This window comes from Meleagris gallopavo, chromosome 5 (assembly GCF_905368555.1).
Source record: "Meleagris gallopavo chromosome 5, MGAL_WU_HG_1.1, whole genome shotgun sequence".
NCBI lineage: Eukaryota > Metazoa > Chordata > Aves > Galliformes > Phasianidae > Meleagris > Meleagris gallopavo.
This window is the reverse complement of record NC_139408.1, coordinates 42,619,350-42,641,537: the sequence shown is the minus strand read 5'-3', so window position 1 is coordinate 42,641,537 and position 22,188 is coordinate 42,619,350. Positions and strand designations below refer to the sequence as shown.

Sequence of the window (22,188 nt, the reverse complement as noted above, 5' to 3'; positions counted from 1 at the left end):
GATAGCTGCTGGCTGGCTGAAAAAAAAGGGATTTTTATCAGAACTTTACATTTTTAGTTGCTGTTCTTGACAGTCAGCGTGTTGGGTGTTTTTTTTTTTTTTTTTGGCAGCTTATTTCTTCAAATTATTAGGATTTCTCTTATTCCTGTTTTCAATGTATTTTCATCATACATTTTGGGTTAATGAGGGTTTTGCTGTTTTATGATTTTTAGGAAGTGGGTCAGACAGTTCTGATTAGACTACAGATAGCTTATCAGTTTTGTGAATCTGGCTGCATCACTTCACTAGAATATCTGTTCCAGATTAGTATAAAAAGTGTAGTTACTACAGAAGGAATATTAATGTTACTGTTTTGTAAGCTGCTTTAAGTAGCAAGTATAACCTGTGGAGTTACTCAACTTAATATGGCAAGGCTATTGCACTGGACAGTAATAACTTGTTTTGCTTTTGGCACTGTAAATTACTCTGCTGAAGGAGAATGTCATGTCACTTTCAAGTTCTGTAATCCAAATGGCTGGAGGAGAATAATTTACTGTGTAGTTTAAAATTGGGTAAAGGGCATAACAAAGAATAATGTATAACTGGGGAGTAAATCCATGTTCTTTGGAAGACCTAAATTGTGTGTTGCAAGTATGAGTTTTCTGAAGGAGTCAGCGGAAATATAATAAAAGAAAGTCCAGTTGTGAGAGCATGGTATTTGAAAATTTTTTAGTGTTTTCTTTCACCAAAACTAAAACTGCTATGAAATACATGGAAGGAGGCTTTGCCACAGTTTTCTTCTTGTATTTAACGTTGGTCAATTTGTATGGTAAAGATGGAAAAGGGTATGTGTAGAAGTTTAAAATAAAAGATGGCACAGGGAGCAAGGAGAGATGTACCTGAGGAATACTTGCTTCTTCTTTAAAAAAACAAACAAACAAACAAAAAAAAAACAGTTAAAAAAATAATCTTGTAGGCTGAGCAAACTATTGTCTATGTAGGTGTGGGTTTCACTCTTTTTTTTTTTTTTTTTTCAGTAAGTTCATTACTAAATCTTAAAACTTATACTAGGGTAATTCCATGGAAAAGGCCAGCTCCATTAGTGCTTATTAAAATAATGATTAGTTGTAAATTCTGGCTTGAGCAACTCTAAAACCACCAATTGCAGAAAGAACATAGTAGGTGTTGGATGAATTGTGTATACTTAAATTCTTTGTCTTGTCTGCCTGTCAAATGCAAGGGAAATGAGATAGTGGACCAAGTGGCTATTTGTTTCTCAGTATGGCAATTTTTCTTCTCTGGTAACCTGCTAATTACAGAAAAAGTTATTTCTGATGCATATATAAGCTCCTTATATCAAAGAAATTTATGAGGGTAGTGGGTTTAATAGTTTGATTATTTTGAAAGAAAGCACTAAGCTTGGCTTACAATAACATTAAAAATACTTTAATATTCCTCATAAAGATTATCTTGTCATTAGTCTGATTTCTCTTTGTTTTTGTTTTTTTTTTTTCCAGCCAAATTTTGGTGCTTCTTTACACATTCTCAAAGTAGAGATTGGTGGTGATGGACAATCAACAGGTATAGAGTATGCAGGGTTTAGCTTCTCGTTGCAGTGATGCTGTAAGTAATGTGTCCTGCACATTTCTCTTCAGTTGAGACATGGCGATGCATGTTATGTTACTGAAGTTTCACAAAAATATCAGAAATGGTGTCTGCAGACTTATAAAAGTAATTTATACTCGTGTCTTAGAGATGGTGTTCTCTTCCCCTTGCCCTTCAGTATAGAAATCTGTAATATAAGTAGTTTGCATTCTAGAGAAAATGAGTTCTCTTCAGAGCATTTCTCAAATACTGTTTCTGTAATACAAACCCCATGAAACTTGTATAGGACTTAAAAACATGAAAACACAAAGATCAGAAACAGTTTTCATTTTTAGTTTATTGAGCTGCTACATTTTACTGGAGCTTGATCACTGTTGATCTTTTTTTTTTTTTTTTTTTTCTCCTTATGATCCAAATGCTCTAAATTTCCTGGTGGTTGTTGAGACCAAGGTAATCATAAATGCATATTTTAGCATTATCATATCTGGGAACAGGAAATGCCTGATAGCTGATCACGTTCTGTTGCAAAGAAAAAAAAAAGTGCATAGTCCCTTTAAAAAAAAAAAAACCCACAAAAATGTCCTTCCTCCAAAAAACCAAACATTTATGCTAAGTTAACATGCTAAGAATGAAGGGTGGCCAGTTTTGCATGTTCCTTTCCACTACTCATTTTGCTTTGAAGTGTAGAGCAAAGAATGTGTGAACCGTATTGGAGCTATGTGCTTGACAGTGTATTGTGAGCAATGCAGAAAACTTCATGATGTGCAACAGCTTATGACACAGAAGATAATTGTGTACTGTTTATTTCCTTCCTAGATGGCACTGAGCCTTCCCATATGCACTATGAAAATGATGAGAACTACTTCCGAGGTTATGAATGGTGGCTGATGAAAGAAGCTAAGAAGAGGAACCCCCAAATTAAACTGATTGGTAAATTATTCCAAGCCTTAGGATTTTTATATAAATCTTTTCTAACTAACATATTTTACCTTAGTTATTTTAATGTACTTTTTTGTTGTTGTTGCTCTAGACAAGATATAGAATCTCTAGTATTTGGTGTGCTTGCATTGATGCTTCTCATAAACAGATTATTTTTGCTTTTCTATAGTAGTGTAACATTCTGGGTTATGACTAATGATTTGCTTGCATCAAGTGACATTAGTGCTTAGATTTAATTGCAGTGATGAATATAAATGGTTTATCATGAGGGCTGAATTTCTGAATAACCAATAGAATTAAAAATTCAGGGGAATAAATTAAATTTAAAGGAAGCATGAATCTGTAAATCTTTTGTGCCCTAAGTTCAATCATATGTCCTTATCATGAGTGCATCACCTTCCTTCCCCATGAAAGTGCTTCCTGTCTTCTGCTCTGCTGTGTGTCTATATATGTGTGTATATATATTTGAGTTGTAAGATAACTTTATTGTTTTCCTGTTTTGATTCTGGGTTGTGTATCACAGAATGACTTGGGCTGGAAGGGACCTCAGGGATCATCAACTTCCTATCCCCCTGGGACAGGTGGAGTTGCTAATCACTAGATCAAGTACTAGATCAGATTGCCCAGGGCTCCATCCAACCTGGCCTTGAACACTACCAGGGAGGAGACATCCATAACCTGTCTGGGCAACCTGCTCTAGCACCTCACCACTATCTCAGTGTATGTGACAATACGAATACAGAATCCTGGATTTTGATGAAATACTTTACAGGATATATTTCACATGAAAGAGAGGATGACTTTTTTTTTTACTCTGTCTTCAAAAAGTGTTTCAAAAGTGAATCTGGTTATAAATAATTTGGTTTTATAATGAGATGCCAGGTGGCATGTATGTACTTCCTGAAACTATATATTCTTTCTTACTAATCAAGATAGAGCTCAATTTTGAGGCAAAAGCACAAATATCAGCATTTACCTCTCGCTGCTGTTTTGAGCAAATGTTTTAGTGAAACTGTAACACTGAACTAGTTCTGAGCTAAATGCTGGGCTCTTGCATGTGCCAGGCCTTCAATATTCCCTGACAAATTTAAAGATTAGCTGTTGGACCTGACATCTTAAGATATTTGCCTTCCTCTTTTACGTTTTTGAGACAATGAAATTGACCTTGGTGTTGAATACAAGTGCCTAGTGCTATTGATAGTGCTTTCATGAAGTGTACAGTACAATTGTTTCCATTTTATATGTGGTAGTGGCAGTGGTTGCAGAGCTATTATAGTAATAATCAGGTACCTCTGTAATAGCAAGCCAGACTTCTGCGGTCTCCAGGGCAGAAAAACCTCATAATTAAAAATAAATGCACTGCATCACTTGATTGTGTAGTTAAGTCTCAATCTATTTTTTTTCTGGGTAGTAGTTTTCCATGTACAGCACAGCATAGACAAGGAAAAAAGTGTGGTTTGCAACTTCTTTTTTTAGTATTTTGATTATCCACAGTGCTCTTACAGTCAAGTGCCAATCAGATGTATGTTTCCTGGTGTTCATTAGGAATGGGTGATGCATGAGAAATTCCTTCCAAATGAAAACTTGTAACAAATGTACAAGTGTGAAAGTTGTAAAAAATACTTAAGTAACTGTTGCAATATTTTGACAGCTTTATTTCCAGGAACTTGAAAGGTTGTCACTGATGTTTATTCTTCCACTATAACAATTTTGGTTACATAATTTATCCCCTATATTCATTTTCTGCTTTGTGAGCATAGTCCACTCTATGTATCATCAGACAGACTTCCTTTCTCTGAAGTCTAAAGTACTATTCCAGTTTCAACAACAGAAGTCCTTTGATTTTTGTGATTTGTTATTGCTTAAAATTTCAGTCAGCAATATTTAAAAGCTCTTTTCAAAAGGAAATACAAATGTGTATTTTCTTTATCCTAAAAGACTGGTGGAACAAAGGTTACTCTAAGTAACTATGCAATTTCATAAAGATGGCAATTTTGCTGTTTTACTCCACCTGCTTATGAGTCTCCTTACCCCTCATCCAGGAAGCAGGTTTTTCCTACCCATCCACAAGATGTGACTTGCTACAGGCTTTGCTGGTCAGATTCTTTTAGACAAGCACTATGACAAACAGCAAGCTTACCATCTGTGACTAATTGTGATTGTTAATACCTTCTTCCCTCAAATCAAGCTGACAACAAAGGGAGAAAAGTATGCCTTTTAATTAATGAGATCTGGTGTCTTACACTGAATTAGCTGAAAATGTGAGAGAATCTACTTAGGTGAATAACTTGTTCTTATTTACCGTAAAAGCCAATAAACTCAGAAATGCTTTTTCATAGCCCTAATCTTTCTTCCCTTGCAGTGAGTAAATCATCGCTTGCTCTGAAGTCATACTCAGGAGATTTTTGCATTTCAATATTGATCCTTTGTCTACAATGCTGTAAAATGCTTTTGCAAAAGTCTTTCTATCTTTTAAACCTGTTAGAGTTTACACAATAGAAAGATTATATGTAGTCATTAGATCTCTAATAATGATGGGTTTCTGACTTAAAAATAAAATAAAAGCCACAAATGTTTGATCCCAGTTTATATTACAGCATATTCTGTGGTAAAACAAGCAATGTTTCATTGTCTTTGCTGGAACTATGTGAATCAGAAGGGTTATTTGCTCCTTCAATTTAGGAAAGATAAAGTGCAGCATGCTTTTAAACTAAATAATGCAGACCACCCACTTCAGTAATTATTTATTTCCTTTTCTTTTCTCTTTCCAGGATTACCCTGGACATTTCCATCATGGATAGGGAAGGGTGAAAACTGGCCTTATGATTATCCACATGTCACTGTTTACTATATTATTTCTTGGATATTAGGAGCTAAACAGTATCATGATCTGGATATTGATTATATTGGGGTCAGTAAGATATATTTTATGTCTTCATTTTTAAGATTTTCTTTCTTGTTTCTTTGAATACTGGGAAGGGGAGAGATGAGAAACTGTAATTGTGGTTATAACTTTCTGTTGCAATGAGACTGTTACCTAGCATAACTCCTGCCTTTCCACAGCACTGGCCATTAATGCGGAAACAGTGTAAAGTGGCTAGACTCCTGACTTCCCAATTCTAGAACAGAGTTACCAGAAAACTTAAGGATTTTGAAACTTGAGTGTGTAATTTCCTGCCTCGCTTGTTCTTGGGTTTTAGAAGTAACCAGCTAACGAAAAATGTTAGTTGAGGCTTAGAGTTTGCAAAACTCAGCTAATGTGAGTTCTTGGCATAAAATGCAGTTATTAATGTGCTGAAAGGCAGTACTCTACACTTCTTCCATTTTTACCTGCATTATTAAGTAGTTAAGGTGCATATGTTACAGTATGACTGCCATATTGTGTTATAAGGCATGATATGGAAGTAGTGAGGGAATGTCTGAGGAAAAACGTTATTTAGAGATGAGAGAGAAACACTTTTCAAATTCATTATTTGACTGGGATTCAACCTTTTTCTTTTTCTTTCCTTCTGCTTAAGTAAATTGATAATTTGTCTAAAATAAGTCTTACGCTTACTGAAATACTCATTTTGGGCTTCTAAGTGTTTTGGTGCACAATAGTTTAACTGCAGTAAAGCTGACAGTCAACTCAGTGGTCCTGGGTTGAGCTTCTGAAGTTATGGTTCCTGTCCCACTAAGAAAGTCTGAGTTTTTTACTGTAATGTGAGAATGATGTATAACTTTTCTGGCATGTCTCTGTGTTGCTGACTGTGTTAGAAAGTGTCTATCTTGCACTCTGGGTAACAACTTGTAGGGAGGCAGGGGGGAGGAAGGTATGTGCATGACACAACTTGTTAGTTCTTGCCTTGCTCTGCTTTCAGAGTGGAAGGTAAGTTCTACATTAAGTATTTAAATAATATGGTATCTGTACTGGTATCTGTACTGTTACTTGATATTCTCTATGACCATGTCTTGAAGTTACAGTGTTTTTCTCCATGATTTCCATCATACTGTAGACCCATTGTTAATGATATGTAATGTGGAACAAGGCTAACCATTGTAGAGCTCCCACAGCATTAGTGTTCCTTTCGGCAAGATTACAGACAATAGGCATAAGAATTAGATAAATAAACATATAGCTTGAATTTTTATGTGAAAATCTCTTGTGGAGGGCTGATAAAACTAATCAGAGCAATTTCCTTTAGCAAACTAAAACCATGGAGTTTAGAAACAATTGTGAAAGATTTATGTAAGTGTATATGGAATTGCATTATGTATCAATGCATCCTGACTTCTCTAAATGGCCTTTTACTTTTTGCTTTATAGATATGGAATGAAAGGGCATTTAACAGCAAATATATCAAGGTATGTATACTTTCCTTCTCAAAAGTGAAATTTACTTCTGAAGTTTCTTTGTTATCATTTACATGTGATTTACTTGTCTGACTTCCCCTAGAATAGTGACCTTAATCCCATGACTGCTGACTGAACTCTTTCTTGTGGTGGTTGCAGGCATAAAACACTTAGGATTTTTTTGTTTGAAAATTTTAATTTTGAACTTTGTAGATCAGTGTGTGCTAAATATGCAGGACATTTGAATGGAAGCCCCAGTTGAATCATACAAATTCATCTTCTTAACAGGTGAAAAATAGCTTCTTTTGTAAGTCTAAGATCTACAATTACTTAAAATTATGAAGTTCCAGTGGATATAATACACTTAAACTATTGATATACAAGTCCAGGTTCTTATGACACTTTCTGATTTGCCTTTTCCATAAAGTAAAAGCTCTATATTTTAACTATGTGAAAGCTGATACTGAATTGGAATAGCTTTTGGTTTCTGGAGCTAAATTTTTAAAGTTTGATCTTGAAATCACCAAAATATTTACTGAAATGTGTCAGCTTCCTCTACTGTATGGCTTTATTTAACATCTGTTTTAGCATTCATTCTCTTGCCCGTTGCAGTGTCATGTGGCATCTCTTCTTTATCTAACACGATTCCATTTGCAGTCAGTCATTTTAGAAAGATGTGTTTACCAAAGTGTGCATCTGTACAGCAAACTTTCTTTGTTATGACATATGTATGTTTGAATTCTTGGTTATCTTGCTAAGTGTTTTACTTTAAGAATTTATTTTAGTTGCTTCATCCACTGAGATTCTAGTTATATTTCTTAAAAAGTAGAAGAAAAATGAAACAGAAGCGATGATTTTGTTGCTTTTAAATTCTTATTCAATAAGATCCTATTCTTCCAATTTTTTAAATACCATCAGTGTACTCCTTAAATTTTAGGGTTAGTGAATCTTTGTATAAATGTGCATACTGGGGGCATGGAGTGGCTGAAACACCATTCTGCATATGTTATTGTGGAGTGTGTGTTTTGGGTATCTACGCTGTGTCCTCAATACCTGTCATTTCACATGGATGTTCTTGCAGTATTTCTAGTCATTCTCTTCTGCTGAACTACCTCCATGATAAAGCAGTTCTCCAAATGTCTAATGTAAATTTTGATGAATGTCCATTGGATTTTCTTTTCTCCTAATTGTAGCTACTCCAGAGATCTAATCATGTCCTTGCTCTTTCAAAGACCAAAGACCACTTAGATCATGTTTTGTCTTATCTGTTATCTCTTCTGAAGAACAGTTAAAAAGAATCCAAATGATTCTAGAAATATGTTGTTCAGAAACACCTAACAATTGATCTTTTCCCTTGCAGTAAGCTGACACTTTCTCCTTTAATGAACCTCCATAATCCTTAGAATCATTTCAGCAGACCTTCTGCATACTTTATACAGCGTACAACACAGATGTACCTATCAGTGCAGTTAATAGTATTAAATCAAAATCATTTATGAATAAGTAAATTATTTATTTCATGGTACTGTTTCAGTTAGACAAATTCTTCCTTGCTATGGATCGTGCATGAACTTAAGGAATGTACTTTTTCAGTAAGTGTCTAATTCAAATAACTATTTCTATGGTGGTACTTTCTGAATCCTAGTTCAGAAATCTTTGTGGTCCCATCTTTTGCTGCTCCTCACCGCAAGTGGATTCATCACTGTTAATTTACTACTAGTTTTTCTACTTGTAGTACGTTATAGCCTTAATTTTAGGCATCAGCTAGGAAATGCTGTGGGAAAGATCTTTAGAAGTCTCAGTTCCTTTAGATTTTATTTGCTAGTGAACTGCAGAACTCCTTTATTTTCAGATGTGTGGTTTTGTCTACCCTGTGCATCTTCTCCAATCTTTTTCTATCAATGAGGTCAAGCACATGCATAGACTTTCAAGGTTGTTATAATTGAACTGGCAACACTTTTGTTCTAGTCAGGTGCTTAGTATCTTACAACTGTTTGGGGCCAGAAATGGGAAGTTTGCAGCCAAATGTAAAAGAAGGTATCTGACAAATCTTGAGGTTAGACCTTGAGATTTAACATTTTGCAGTGTTTTAAAGTGACAAAATAACATAGAGTTGTCTTCATAGTTCTGAAATGTTTAGTACGTTTGCTTCTTCTGCTTGGTGAAGAATTCTGACCTAATGCACTGAAGGTTAACTATAACAGAATCTTAAACTATAATAGAGTCACCAAGTGTATGGGAACTGCTGAATCGTGGCTTGAACCTCTGATTGATCACCTGAGGTGAGCAATGAGTCAGCCATGGGAGCACAGGTGAAGGCAATTCACCTGTGTCGGAAGGGGTGGAGCCTGGCTCCACCTCTCCTAGATCCATTTAAGAGCTGACTACCAGTGGGGAAGGATCTCTTCTGGAGATTCACTCCACTGGAGTTTTCCATGCAAGCCCAGGATATGGGTGAGTGTACCTATCATTTCTGTTTCCTGCTTTGGTATAACAACTACACAGCCAAGCTCTCTGCTATACCATAACATCTGTACATTCATTAATTGTACACCAAGGTTGTAAAATATCCTTAAGATCATCCAGTCCAACAATTCACAGTAACTCCACCATCTCCCTGGAAATTTTTCTTAATGTCCAACCTGGATTTCCTGTGGCACAACTTGGGGCCGTTCCCTCTAGTCCTATTGCTAGTTACATGGGAGAAGAGGCTGATCACGACCTCCCTTCACGTAGTTGTAGAGGGTAATAAGGTCACCCTTGAGCCTCCTCTTCTCCGGACTAAACAATCCGAGCTCCCTCAGCTTCTCATAAGGCTTGTGCTCCAGACCCTTCACTAGCTTCATAGCCTTTCTTTGAATGTGCTCCAGGGCCTTGACGTCTTTGTTGTTGTGAGGGGCCCAAAACTGAACACAGTACTCAAGATGTGGCCTCACCAGGGCTGAGTACAGAGAGATGATCACTTCCCTGCTTCTGCTGGCAATGCTATTTCTGATACAAGATATAGTCTTGCTGTGGGTTTTGCCAATATGAGTAAGAACTGGACCAAAGTCATGGTTTTTTGTAAGCTTTGTGCTTCAAAGGCTTAAAGCAATTGAACAGAACTCCATTACCCTTTTTCTTTCTGAAACATTGTTAATAAGTTTAGTATCCATTAGTTCTAAGTTCAATTTGTCAACAACTCATTGCCTTAGGTCCTTATCATGACTACATACCAAGACGGAAAAGCTCTCTGTTCTTCTTCACGTTTCTAGAATCCTCAATTCCTATTTGAGGATGCATGTCTGCTGGTGTTGAAATGACTTGAAAAGTCTTCCTTCTATGCTTGTATACAGTGCCTATTGCATCATCTCTTTGTATCTAAGTTTGGAAGAAGAATTTTTAGACTGTATACTGATGTATTTTCCCAGATGCTCTTGCAGGTGGAAGCTGCTGAACCTTGTTCTAATTTTTCTTAAATTAATGTTTAGATTAAGACTCGCTTATAATACCAGTCTTTTTTGATGTGGCCTTCCGAATATTGCAGAGAACGCTTCAGTGTTCCTTATCAATAACTTTATCCAATTTGTCATTATGACTCATCTTTAAGAAGAGAAGATTTCACTTATCTGCCTAACTCTGAAGAAATGCTTCTGCTGTCTGCTCCTACAGTTCTAAAATTGTTTTCAGTCTTAAATTTTCATGTTGCATGGTTAATGAAAGGCTGTACTTTAAGTGTTGTTATCTGTTACTAAGGTACTTCGACAGTCTTTAGACAAACTGGGTCTAAGCAACATTGGCATCATCGCTGCGGATGGAGACTGGAACATTTCAAAGGAGATGGTAGTTGATCCATATCTTAATGATGCTGTTCAGGTAGTTGGGTAAGTGTGGGAGAAGGGAGGAATATTACACATTATATATCACTTCATTTCTGTAAATAAGTCTTCACCTCCATTTTTGAATAGTCATGTAGTCATAGTTCTTAATCACTTGGTTTTTAAATCATCATGTACAGTGGTAAGTGACTACTATTTCCTGTTTTCCTCTCAGCTTTCAATTCTGTGCATGTGTAAGGTGATCTTAACTCTTCCATCACTTCTCTCGAGTACTGAGTTAGGAGCTAGGTTTTAAGCTTCTTACCTTCAAAGTCTCCTGTCATTCACTAGTGCTAGCTAACCTGCACGTGCACCTTCAAAGTCAGAAAAGTTTTAGGATGCAATTCTTGATCTGGAATTGGTTCTAATTTCAGATGATCTTGAACTTTCACTTGGCACTTTATACCCTTGCAACCCTACTATACATCCATTGTTTGTGACCTTACTAGTTGTATCTGGAAGCTAGAAGATTAGTTATTGCTTTGATCTGGTAACATTCAAAGTTAGTTTTAAAACTGATACAAACTCTTGATTTCAGCAGATGGGAATGCGTATTGTTGCAGTTATGGCAAAAGGCAACTTGATTATTTGTCTGCGCATTTGCTCCCTAATACACTTCGTTTCTACCTTGCTTTTTGCTAACTGGTTTCTCTTGCCTTTGTGTTCTTGCTCATCACTGATTCTGACAACAATTAATGCATTTATTTAAAGCTATAGTTTGTTCACAATGGAAGTTAACTCTGCAACACTATTGAACCATTTATATGTGTATTTATTACTTATGCTATTAGCCTTGTTATGATTAAGAACATGCTTGTGGTCCCTGGTGTGCTGCTTGTCCTCATTTATATGTAAGGATGTGTGATAGTCTTGTAATTTTTTTTTTTTTAAACTGATCTATAATACAGTGTTTTTAGCAAGCCAGTTGAGCAGGAATTCTGTAAAGAAACTGCTTTCTTATGCATTGAGCTTATAAACATTGATCACCTGGAAGTAGCTTCCTGAGAAATATCAGTTGTAATACTGGTGTTGCTAATTTTTGCATGTTCTTTTTCTTTTTAACTTAACCTAGAACAGGCAGGACTTGCACCTCAGCAAGTTTACAGTGAATTAGGAAATGTTTTAGTTATGATTTTGTTGCTAACAGAACTTACAAAATCAGTGTGCTGAATTTGTGCAGTTCTTATTTCATTTTTCTTTAAGAGCTTTATGGAGTCAGAGTTTAAATTGTGACTTTGGTGTGTGTGGCTTTTGCTTTGTTGGCATCCTTTAGAACTGTGGACAAATTCTATTTGTTCTTTAAGATGAAAATGCTTTTGTCCCAACTTCCCTACCCCCACTGATCAGAATGAAGAGGTGTATATATCGAGTAGTGGTGTTGTCCGTTAAGACATTCTCCTTAATAGACACTCAGCAGAGTGAGAACACCATGTTTCTTAAACAGTGCTGACCTTAAGACAGCTAACTACTGGAGTTCTTGCTGACCTAGAAAAAGATAACAGTAGTTACACATCTGTCCTTCAGCTCAAATTCATAAAAATTCTAGAACATTGTAACGTTGTCTCTTAGCGATCTGTCTAGTTTCTTACAAAAATCTGCTACTCAGTTTGTTTTGAGTAGTCCTAAATTATTTTCTTTGCAGTTGTTTTCTGTACATTGTTCTGTAATCTCTTTCCAACTATAACCCTCTTTGTGACTTCGTCTTCAAGATCTATTGTGATATGGAAACTTGGGATTAAAATTAAAATTTTACTCAAATTTTGAAGGCAATTGAAATATTGCTTTGGCATCCACTTGTTTCCTTTTGTTTTCTTCTTTGATTAACATTGTTTCCCTGTGACCTTACCTGTGCCAAAAATACTATTTGTAAACTGATGCATTCGTACTGCAGATCTATGGTAGGATTTTTGTCTGTTTACTCTGCTGGGTTGTGATTTTAAAGGCAGACGACCTAGTATTTTCTAATTAAAACAAAGGTTACCAAGTTGCTACCATTCAGTGTGCTTCAATTCCTTTGACTTAGGGAGCAATCATAATGAACATAGTCCTTGTCACTATTTCATGCCAATGACTTGCAGCAGCTGCCACTGAAACAGGAATTTCTTCAGAAGAGGGAAAAATAATGTTTGGTTAGCTCAAGCCTTGAACTGTATTGTTATACTTACATGTTTTGTTTGCAAGACTATCTTCACTACTGTCTTCCTGTGTTGTTTTAATGGCTGCCTTTTTGTGTTTGTGTAGTAGTATACCTTCATACTAATCTTCTCCCAGTTTTGTTACTTATGACTCTGTACTACCTGTTCTGTGTTGAGCACCACAAACGAAATCCACGTCCAACAAAACCTCACTCTTTAGCAAGTTCTTTCTTAAGAGCTTATTTGCCAATATGTGATTAGACTTGAATGTATTACATAATATTATTTCTGATGCTTGTTTTGAAATTGACAAAGTAAAAATATTTCTCCATAGTTCTCAGCAATTTGTTGTCATTGACTTGTAAACCGTTAATAGTGGACAGTGATTGTATTTTGGGTGACTGAGAAGAAATCTGCAGTTAGGCCAATTTTTGTTTATTAGAAATAACAAATCGCATTTTATTTTTAATTGATGCATCTTGAGTCTCTTCTGACACAATGATGAAATGTCAGGAATTATTGTTGCCATATCAGTGTTTTCCCCTCTCCTATTGCCAGTTAAATAAATAAATAAATGATTGTAAGTCTTTGACTAGGGGTGACATGAATTATTTTATAATGGCTATGGCTTTTATGTAGAGAGTAGTTGTTCTGTTAATTTTTGTACTTAATATAGTTGCAGCTTTAGGGGAACCATTGGCCTTATGGTCAAGGAGGGCTTTCTTAGTCTGGTAAGGAGAATGAGTTCAGTTCCCTGCCATCTTTTTCTGTGGTGGAAAACTTTTCTGAGGAGAGATTAATTGACTTCCCCAATAGTATGCCAAGCTGGTGGGGAAAAATATATATATATAATTACAGAAAATAGTATCTTCAGGATTTATCGTGTGATTTTTTTTTTTGTTTATTTGTTTCTGTTTTTGGGAGCATGTATCCTTTCATCATTTATTTTAAAAAGGATTTTGTTTATTACATAGTTCAGAACACGAGCTGGAAACTTTTGTTTTGGTTTTATATAATTGATCCCAAGATGTAACAGGAACATAAACTATCTCAATTTAGAAATATAGATTTTACTGATAGAATAGTCTTTTTTTTTTTCCTTTGTAGAATTTCTGGGATGGTTCCTATATTTGACAGTTTGAATGCCACATTTGGAAGATAACTACTTAAGTAAAGGAGGGGCAGTTATCTCATGGTGCTGAGGCTTGCTCAATTAACTTTGCAATATCTTCACAACCTCTTTGGAAACTTACTCTACATATTTGACCGTGCTCATATTCTCTTACCCTTTATCTTGTTTCATTTTTTTTTTTTTTTCTTCCTTTTAAGTGATTATACCTAGCTAAATTTTCCAATGCTTGCCAGCCTGTAGCATTGCAGGGGATTATTCTACCCAAAGCACAGGACTTTTTCTTTGCATCTGTTGAACTTGAGTTCTTTTGTTTCTGTTTTGGCCTTGATATTAGCCTATGGAGATATCACTAGCAATTGATGCCCACTTGGAGTTTTTTCTGTCCAGCTTGGTGGGAAACCTTGCTAAAAACAAGGTGCATGATGTCCACTGATTAAACCTTGTCCACACAGGTACTCATCTTTTCACAGAAAGCAATTGAGTTTGTCAGATGTCATTTGCACCTTGTAAATCCAGGTTAATGTTCCCAGTAATCTTTCTGCCCTTCGTGTGCTTAGAAATGGCTTCCAGAAAAACTATTCTTACTGACTTTCTCAGGGACTAAGGCTAGGTTGACTGCCAGTAGCTGCTTCTTTCTTAAAGACAGGGCTACAATGACCTTTCTGTAGTCATTAGGCACAGACCCTAATCACTAAATGTTTAGCCTTGATGTGTGCAAGTCTGCAAACAGAATGTTGCTGTATTCTAGTACAAGATGTAATGGGAAAATACAGTGCAAATATAATACTGAGTTCAGACAATGTTCTCAAGGCTTTGGGTCAGGAGAACGTATTTCATGCCATTGTCAGACTGAATGAGCTTATTCAGATGGTAATCTGTGAAGATTATCTTGCGTCATTTTTCTTGTAGGTAGTGTCCATTGTTAGTGAAGATTTTATATACGTTGTAGAAATTTACACACAGTGTGAAAACAGTTAAGCATTTGATATTACTTGAATTACAAATACAGCAAATGCTTTTTAGGGACCTTCTGAATTTCAAAAAACTGTTGTTGGCTTTGCTCGTACATGTGAGCTTTAGACTTGTTTCAGTCATATTCAAGACCTTACCATTTATCTTGAAGTGTACAGTAGTTGAAGTGATAAAACTTGAAGTAAGATGCAGCTGAGCAATGGGTATGTATGTGTCTGGGGTTTCTCTCATTTCTTCTGTTGGTTGTATTTAGGAAAAGCTGATTTCATTTATATTACTCCACTGTTAAACTGAAATAGTTGATTAGATGGAAAAATAGGTGAAGCCAAATCCTTTAATGTTTGCTTTGCTTCTACAAGTCCTGTACTGTTAATGCTCAGTTGTCCTTGTCCTGCTGTTTGTGGTTATTGTAGCCTAACCCTCAGCACTCTATCACTGAAGCGGCTGATCTGCAAATAGAATATCTTGCATGAAAATGTGTTTTGTCTGTCCTTAGTTTCATCTGCATTTTTGTGTGTAAGAAAACAACCACCAAATGTTTTTCACTTTGCTTTTGTTATGTAATTTGGGATTTGGCATGACAAAAGAAGAAAATATGTCCTTCTTGGAAAGCAGTTTGTGCTTGACAATTGCTTTATTAAATGTTGTTTGGTCTAAAAGATTTTTGTTTCATTTATAAGAACAAGAATTAAATCATGATTGTTGGTTTTTTTTTGAGTATGTTCAAAGAGTCCTGAAGGAGCTGATGCCTTTCCCAGTATAAACTTTTGACAATTTGAAAAACATTTTTTCATATATTCCTTCTCTCTATTCTTTACTTTTTTTTCTCCTAAAGCTGTTGAGGTACACACTGGATAAGAATGGTCTGCAGCAGGTGAGGATCATAGCCAGCGATAGACTGTGGGAGCCCATTTCCTTTGTCTTGCTGATTGACTCTGAACTCCATGAAGTGGTCGATGTCATTGGGTAGGGGGTTCTCCTTTTATCTTTCTTGCTGATTTATTTACAACTTGTCTTTGTTTTGCTTGTTTATAAATTGCACAGCCAAAGCTGTACCCCTCTGTACTGTTACGGGTTTGATGCTGTGGATTTGATGCTGTAGTCTTTCTCACTAACCTACATCAAGTGGTTTAGTAAGACCCAGTCTGTTCAGGAGCTCAAATCCTAGCTTGATTTCAGCTTAAGACTTTTAACTGAATCATGTGTTTCCTACAGTGTGCAAGACTCTCATTTGCTGTGGCTGCACTTTTTTTGATTTGAATGGGTTTTAGTAAAACATTTTTACCCTGAAGTTTGCTTCAGTTCCTGTATTTATATACAAAAAGTACTTTAAATTTACAGCTTTATGTGCAGCCTTGTATTACTGACTTCCAGTGCTCTGTTGCTAAAGAAATTAATGTGATCCAGAAACTAACTGAAGCTTTTATTTTTTTTGTTACAATAATGTCTTGATTCTCAGATCCCATTTTATTTTGATTGAAGTTGTATGCTTCCCAAGCATTAAACTGACTGACTTGTTTTTCTAGTTCTTGTTTTCATCACTTGGTGATCAAGTTTTGCAAAGGTAGACTAAATTTGATTACTGACTTCTGCATAGAAACACGTAAGATCTGGTCATTAACTTTTATTGTAGCTCTAGATTTTAATTATGATGTTATGTAAACTTGACTGACCCAATCACATTTCTCAGACATGGCTGTTCCTGCTTCAACTTGAGTCTTTTTTGTTCAACTCATGGGACATGTAGAAATGAAGTCTTTCCTTCCAAACATAGATAGGAGTCAGTGCCCTGGAAAAATCAACCCCTCGTCTCATTCTGAACAAGAAGTATCCTAATAATTTCTTGTAGGCCCACATGGGGATCAATAAGTGAAAGCGATTACCAAATCTCTGACAGGTACAAATCTGTAGCTGTCATGATCCCAGTATAGTGACCTGGATTCATTTCTTGGCAACAGCAAACATGCACTCAGGGTCAGTTCCTGAAGCTTAACTGTTTTCATGCCAGTAAACCATAGTTGCTTTAGTCTTTGAGAGAAGTCTAAGTTTTATAGTCCCTACTCTGATTCAGTCTTAGCAGGAAGATGAAGTAGACTTATGTAATGGATAATTAGCTGGCTTCTGGGCAGCCAGTGGTGCATGTTTCATCACAGAAATATTGTTAAGATTCTTTTTAATTTGAAGCTATAAAAAAAAAAGTCAGCCAGCCAAGTTTTACGTGCCTGTACAAAAAACCATCTTGGATTTGGTAACTGAACTTGGAATCAGTGATGCTCATCAGACATGCTGGATAGGAATCTAATTACAGCTTTTTGTTATGTTATTTTGCACTATTTGCATCCAAACTTCATCTTACGGACAGTGCAGTGGCTAGAAATAGGGGAGAGCCCTGAAGAGACACTTTAAAGCTATTAATGGATGTTCACCCATGTGGGAATGACCCAGGTAGCCAAAGCTCTTCATAATGTGACATTTCCAAACAACTTTTCAGAGCTATCACATCTGCATCAATTCTACCAATAAGATGAAATATAGTAAATTACGAACAAATGTTAATCATACACATTTAAATTAAACTGTAACTTTTGTGCTGGGGAAGGGGGGGATATTTTTTAAAGATAGACTTGCAAATTCTGCACTAATTCTTAGTACTTCAGATGTAGTGCTTGTTTATAACATGTTGTATACCAGTTCAATTTTGCATGCTAAAGAGACCAAGTTATTCAGCTCTCCATGTCAAAAAGTTTTCCCTCTCTTCCTGCAGTTTGTTGAGAGAAAACAAACTTGTTTTAGAGCATCAGTGAGTATAATAGAAAATGTCATTTTTCACTTGAGTTCAGAATGCCATCAGATGACAACTCTTGTCACTTTGGTTAAAAGTATCAGTGTTCTTAAGCAGACCTGTTTTAAATGTGCATTTAGTTTAACATAGGTGTCACAGAAACCAAGACTCTTATAAAAATTTTTCAAAACCTAATTATGCACAAATTAATAATCTAGGAGTAACTTGGCAACATTGTGTTTTTCCATGATGGAATTATGATGTGATACTTATAATAGCAGGAATTGGAACTGTCCCAGGTACCTTTCAGGCCAGAGTTAGCATGAAAATTAGGAAAGTCAGTGTTGCTAGTTGACAAATTTTCTAGAGATGTTGTACTTGATTTTCTGGTTTTTGCAAGTACTGCTTTCCTGCAAAGCTTTATAGCAGTGAGAGTGTTATATAGTTGTCTTTTTTTTCTTATACTGGTGCATAAGAGGAAAAACAGTGGAACAATTTACTATTTCTCTACTGATCTTTTTTTCTTCCCTTCTCTTCTTCAGCACACTGATGTATGCAAAATAAAAGATACTGCAAAGGCTTTTATTTTATTTTTTAAGAAAAAATCACTGTAGGCAGTTGTGTGATGCAGTCACATAAGTCCTTAACTAAATAAGTTTTTCTTAATGTTACTTGTACACTGATTTAATGCAGCTGCTCTTCACAGGCAAATGTGACTTTTTCCACATGAGATATATTGCTTCATCATCTGCTGTATAAAACACATTTAATCTCATAAGACATTTAAATTATTGTTACCACTTGAACAATGAGAGGCCCTGATAATGAGCCACTCAGTTAAGCTATGAAAGTTGAAAACAAAAAATAGTCATTATGTGCATTTTCTTAAAATAAAAATAAAATGAAGCATCTGTCTTCTCTGGCTTCAGGAGAAGAAGAATCAAATGATGAAAATGTATTAAATTTTTTTAAGTAAATAGCAGTGGTTTGAAAAATGCAAACACTGATAGTAAAACAATAAATTTTTTTGTGCTGATAGGAAGTTTAAGCCTGTGGCTTCATTGTTATTCTATTCCTACTATTCTTCTCATTATCTTCATTAAGATTTATTTTTCATCCTTTTTATTGTATGCATTACTTTTTTCCTCCCTCTGTGAAACAGTCTTCTGTTATAGTATGCCTAGTTTCCTGCTCTTTTGGGCAAAGATTCCAAAATCCCACTATTTCTATTGGAGCATCACATCTATAAGGATGAGGCGTAAGTGCTCTGTTACAGTTCCACTTCTTGGGCAGTGGGAAGAGTAGGTGTTTAGGAGTCTTCTGGAACATGCTAGGGGTCCTTAAATTGATCAGTTACTTTATGTATCCATTATTCTCTGGTGCCATAAAAAGACTTTTCACTGCCAAAGGAGCAGAAAAGGAGGAGCTTTTCTCCATTATTTTGCCAGTTGTTAATTGCTGAGGCTGTAGAGTGGTACCAGATTTCCAAAAGAATGTTTTAGCCTGGTCTTGTGTGGTGGTGGTGTTATTTTGTTTTTTTTTTTTAATTTACGTTGAATTCAACAAATCAACATATACCCTTGTTAAAGTTTGCACTGTAAATGGATGGCAAATGTTGACTTCGTTCATTTGAGTGGGCCTTGAAGGGGACATGCTACAGTATTTTTAAGTCTTTTAAAAATAATTTGTTTACTTTTTAAAAACAGATGTAGTTTTCGTATGGATTAGGCATTAATTAAGGTAAAACCATCTTGTTTAACAGCTGAGTAAAATGCAAATACAGTATAAATCATGTTCATTAATAGTAATTGAAACTGTGTCTAAGAGCAGAGAAAAATTATGCATTTCGTAACTGATGGTGACACTTTTACCTGCTTGCAGACCAATGGGACAAAAAATTAATGTTATAAACAAGTGGATTTTGAATGAAGCAAAGATACTGCTTATAGTTTTTATTTGGCAGAGATTGACAGTATTTAAGAAAAAGATTTGCAGGACATGAAGTGTAGATCTATTCCTTCTTTGCATTGTCTTCGCTAGCTTCATGCCATTACAAAAACCTTTGCTTGGTACTAAGGTATTACTTGTGCTTTCAAGCCAAAGGGAAAATGTATGCTAACCTGCACAGCAGAGACAAGGATATAGCTGAAGTCTCTACTGTCTGTTACATTACCTCTAGTGAAGCTAAGTACGAAGGACTACAACTCTGGGAAACTGCCTGTTTTTGAATGGAGAGGAAATTAGTTGAAACCAGCCATCAACCATAGAAATACCTCTATTTTCTTTTATTTTTATTCCTGAGTCATGAATTGATTAAATTTGTCAAGTTTTAGCCCATTGGTAAAAAAAAAATCTTTATGCTTTCCAGTTGATAGCTTAGTTTTAGCGTGTAGTTAGTGTGTTCAGTGGGTGACCAAACCGAGAGGAATGACAGTGATTTCTGCAAGTGTTTTAAGAGATTTTATTTCTGCCAGGATAATTTGCCACATTGAATCAGTGTTGTGATTGAATATGACCAGTAGTCTTTATGTGGGAGAAGGTATCTGTACTCATACTAAGGAAGGCCTCGTGAAGACAACTAGCTTTCATTATGTTTCAGTTGTTTTCAGTTTACACCTCCTTAGCTCTTACAGTCCACTCAGTATGTGTTCTTGAAACCTGAGCTTATTAAAAATGTGGGCAAGAAGAGCCAAGTTCACGTTCAGCTGCTAAGACTTAAATGCAGCAAAGAGTTTGTAATCTTCTGTGCTGTATCTTGCTGTTAATTTATAATTATTTAAAAGTTTGCCTAAGGCACTGTAAGATAACTTGTAAAAGTAACTGTAATATGCTACCAAGGTCAATTTCAAGATAAAGCTTTACTTCAGGAGGCTGTGGCAATTGTGTGACGTATTTAAGCCTAGGTTTACTTAGGCTGATATGTTTTAAAGAAGTAATCTTGAACTGATGGGAATGCAATAAGCTGTGGATATTACAGATTTCTCTGTAGTACAAGTTTTCTATTCTAATAGAATTATTCTGAAGCAAATTTGTTTTTAACTTTCATTTTGGAGGAGAGCAATTAAGCCTGGAAATACAAACAGCAGCAATGAATTTTCTTTTTGTGATAAGCGCTCTTTCTTTTTAAAATATTGTGTAGGGCTCACTATCCTGGGACAAAAACAGTGCTAAATGCCTTACTGACTCAGAAGAAACTGTGGGCTTCAGAAGATTATAGTACTTTCAACGATGAAGTAGGTGCAGGCTGTTGGGCTCGGATCCTAAACCAAAACTACGTGAATGGAAACATGACCTCGTAAGTGTTGTGCATTGCTGATAACTTTTAGAACTTTATTTGTAAGGATTATCTGAGTTACCATGTAACACATCCATCTGCTACGTTAAGACTGTAGATAAACTGAAACTCTTTTCTCTGTCAGTCTGAGTTCAGATATTCTGAGATGTGAAGACTACTGTACTTAACCACTTGGAGAAAAAATTTTGTAGCAGCTGTAAGGCATTTCTGAGCTACAGTTTCACATGGGCCTATAAAACTGTGTTCAGATCTTTTAGTTTCTGATGATACTTTTCAGAGTAATTCTTCTTAAGAAGAACTAATGTGAAAAACCCAGGAGGAAAATAGCAATGAAGTTAACATAGCTGTATATTTCTCAGGGTCTCTATCAGTTATTTGTCTTCAGTTAAAAGTAATAGGTGTAAGGATTTTATTATCTGTTGTTTTCTGTACAACATCTTTCTGAGGATCCATTCTAAAATTTGCTGTAATATTTCGATATCTTTATTATCTTCTATAGGTTTTCTTGCCAAACTGAAATATGGAAGAAAGTTATTGGGAAATTAGATAAATCAGTTTTAAAACAGAATAGGAGACATACTTTGTTTTTCAGTGAAACTAAAAATGAAGGCATCAATATTTAGGCAAAATCATTTCAAGGCTTTTAGCTTTTATGTAACATCATTTTGGGTTAATAAAGATAAATGTTTTTACCTGAAATACTTGAAACAAAGCATAGCAGAAAGCACCTGCACGCTCATAAAGGGAAATTCAAGTTGACTATCTTCTGTGAATCTTGTTTCCTGCAAATTTAAAGTTTTAACATATTGGCTATGTGAATTCCTAGCACTCATATCCTTTAGTAGCTTACTTTGTGGTTATTTGTCTTATTCCTGTTGTTCTCTTCTTTTTACGAGCCCTTTGTAATTATATAAGCCCCATTTGATTAGCAATGTTGCAACCAGATCTTATATTCAGAAAATATTATCAAAAAGATCAAAATCTGTAAGTTCAATATTGCTTTTATTTCAGCTTTTATACTGCAAATCAGTTCTTCCAAATGAAATGAATTTAGCAACCTCCTTTCTCGAAGTTTGAGTTCCTTCCATTATGGTTGTTTTATATTGAATTTATGCAGAATTTTATCTCAAGGAAGCTGCTGAGCTGAAAATTTTGTTGAG

The 22,188-nt window shown here is 35.5% G+C and overlaps 1 protein-coding gene across 2 annotated transcripts in view; it reads left to right on the top strand.

Annotated features, from left to right (window-relative positions):
* The window catches only part of GALC (galactosylceramidase), a 38,024-nt gene that overhangs the window by 1,012 nt on the left and 14,824 nt on the right, over positions 1–22,188 (top strand). The window contains exons 3-8 of one of the 2 annotated variants that reach the window (XM_003206656.5): positions 1,497–1,560; positions 2,401–2,514; positions 5,295–5,434; positions 6,829–6,867; positions 15,787–15,917; positions 20,873–21,028. In XM_003206656.5, the coding sequence (XP_003206704.1) occupies positions 1,497–1,560; positions 2,401–2,514; positions 5,295–5,434; positions 6,829–6,867; positions 15,787–15,917; positions 20,873–21,028 (644 nt within the window). Of the gene's footprint in view, positions 1–1,496; positions 1,561–2,400; positions 2,515–5,294; positions 5,435–6,828; positions 6,868–10,590; positions 10,719–15,786; positions 15,918–20,872; positions 21,029–22,188 lie in introns of both variants that reach the window. The other variant, XM_010711799.4, reaches the window with a different exon arrangement.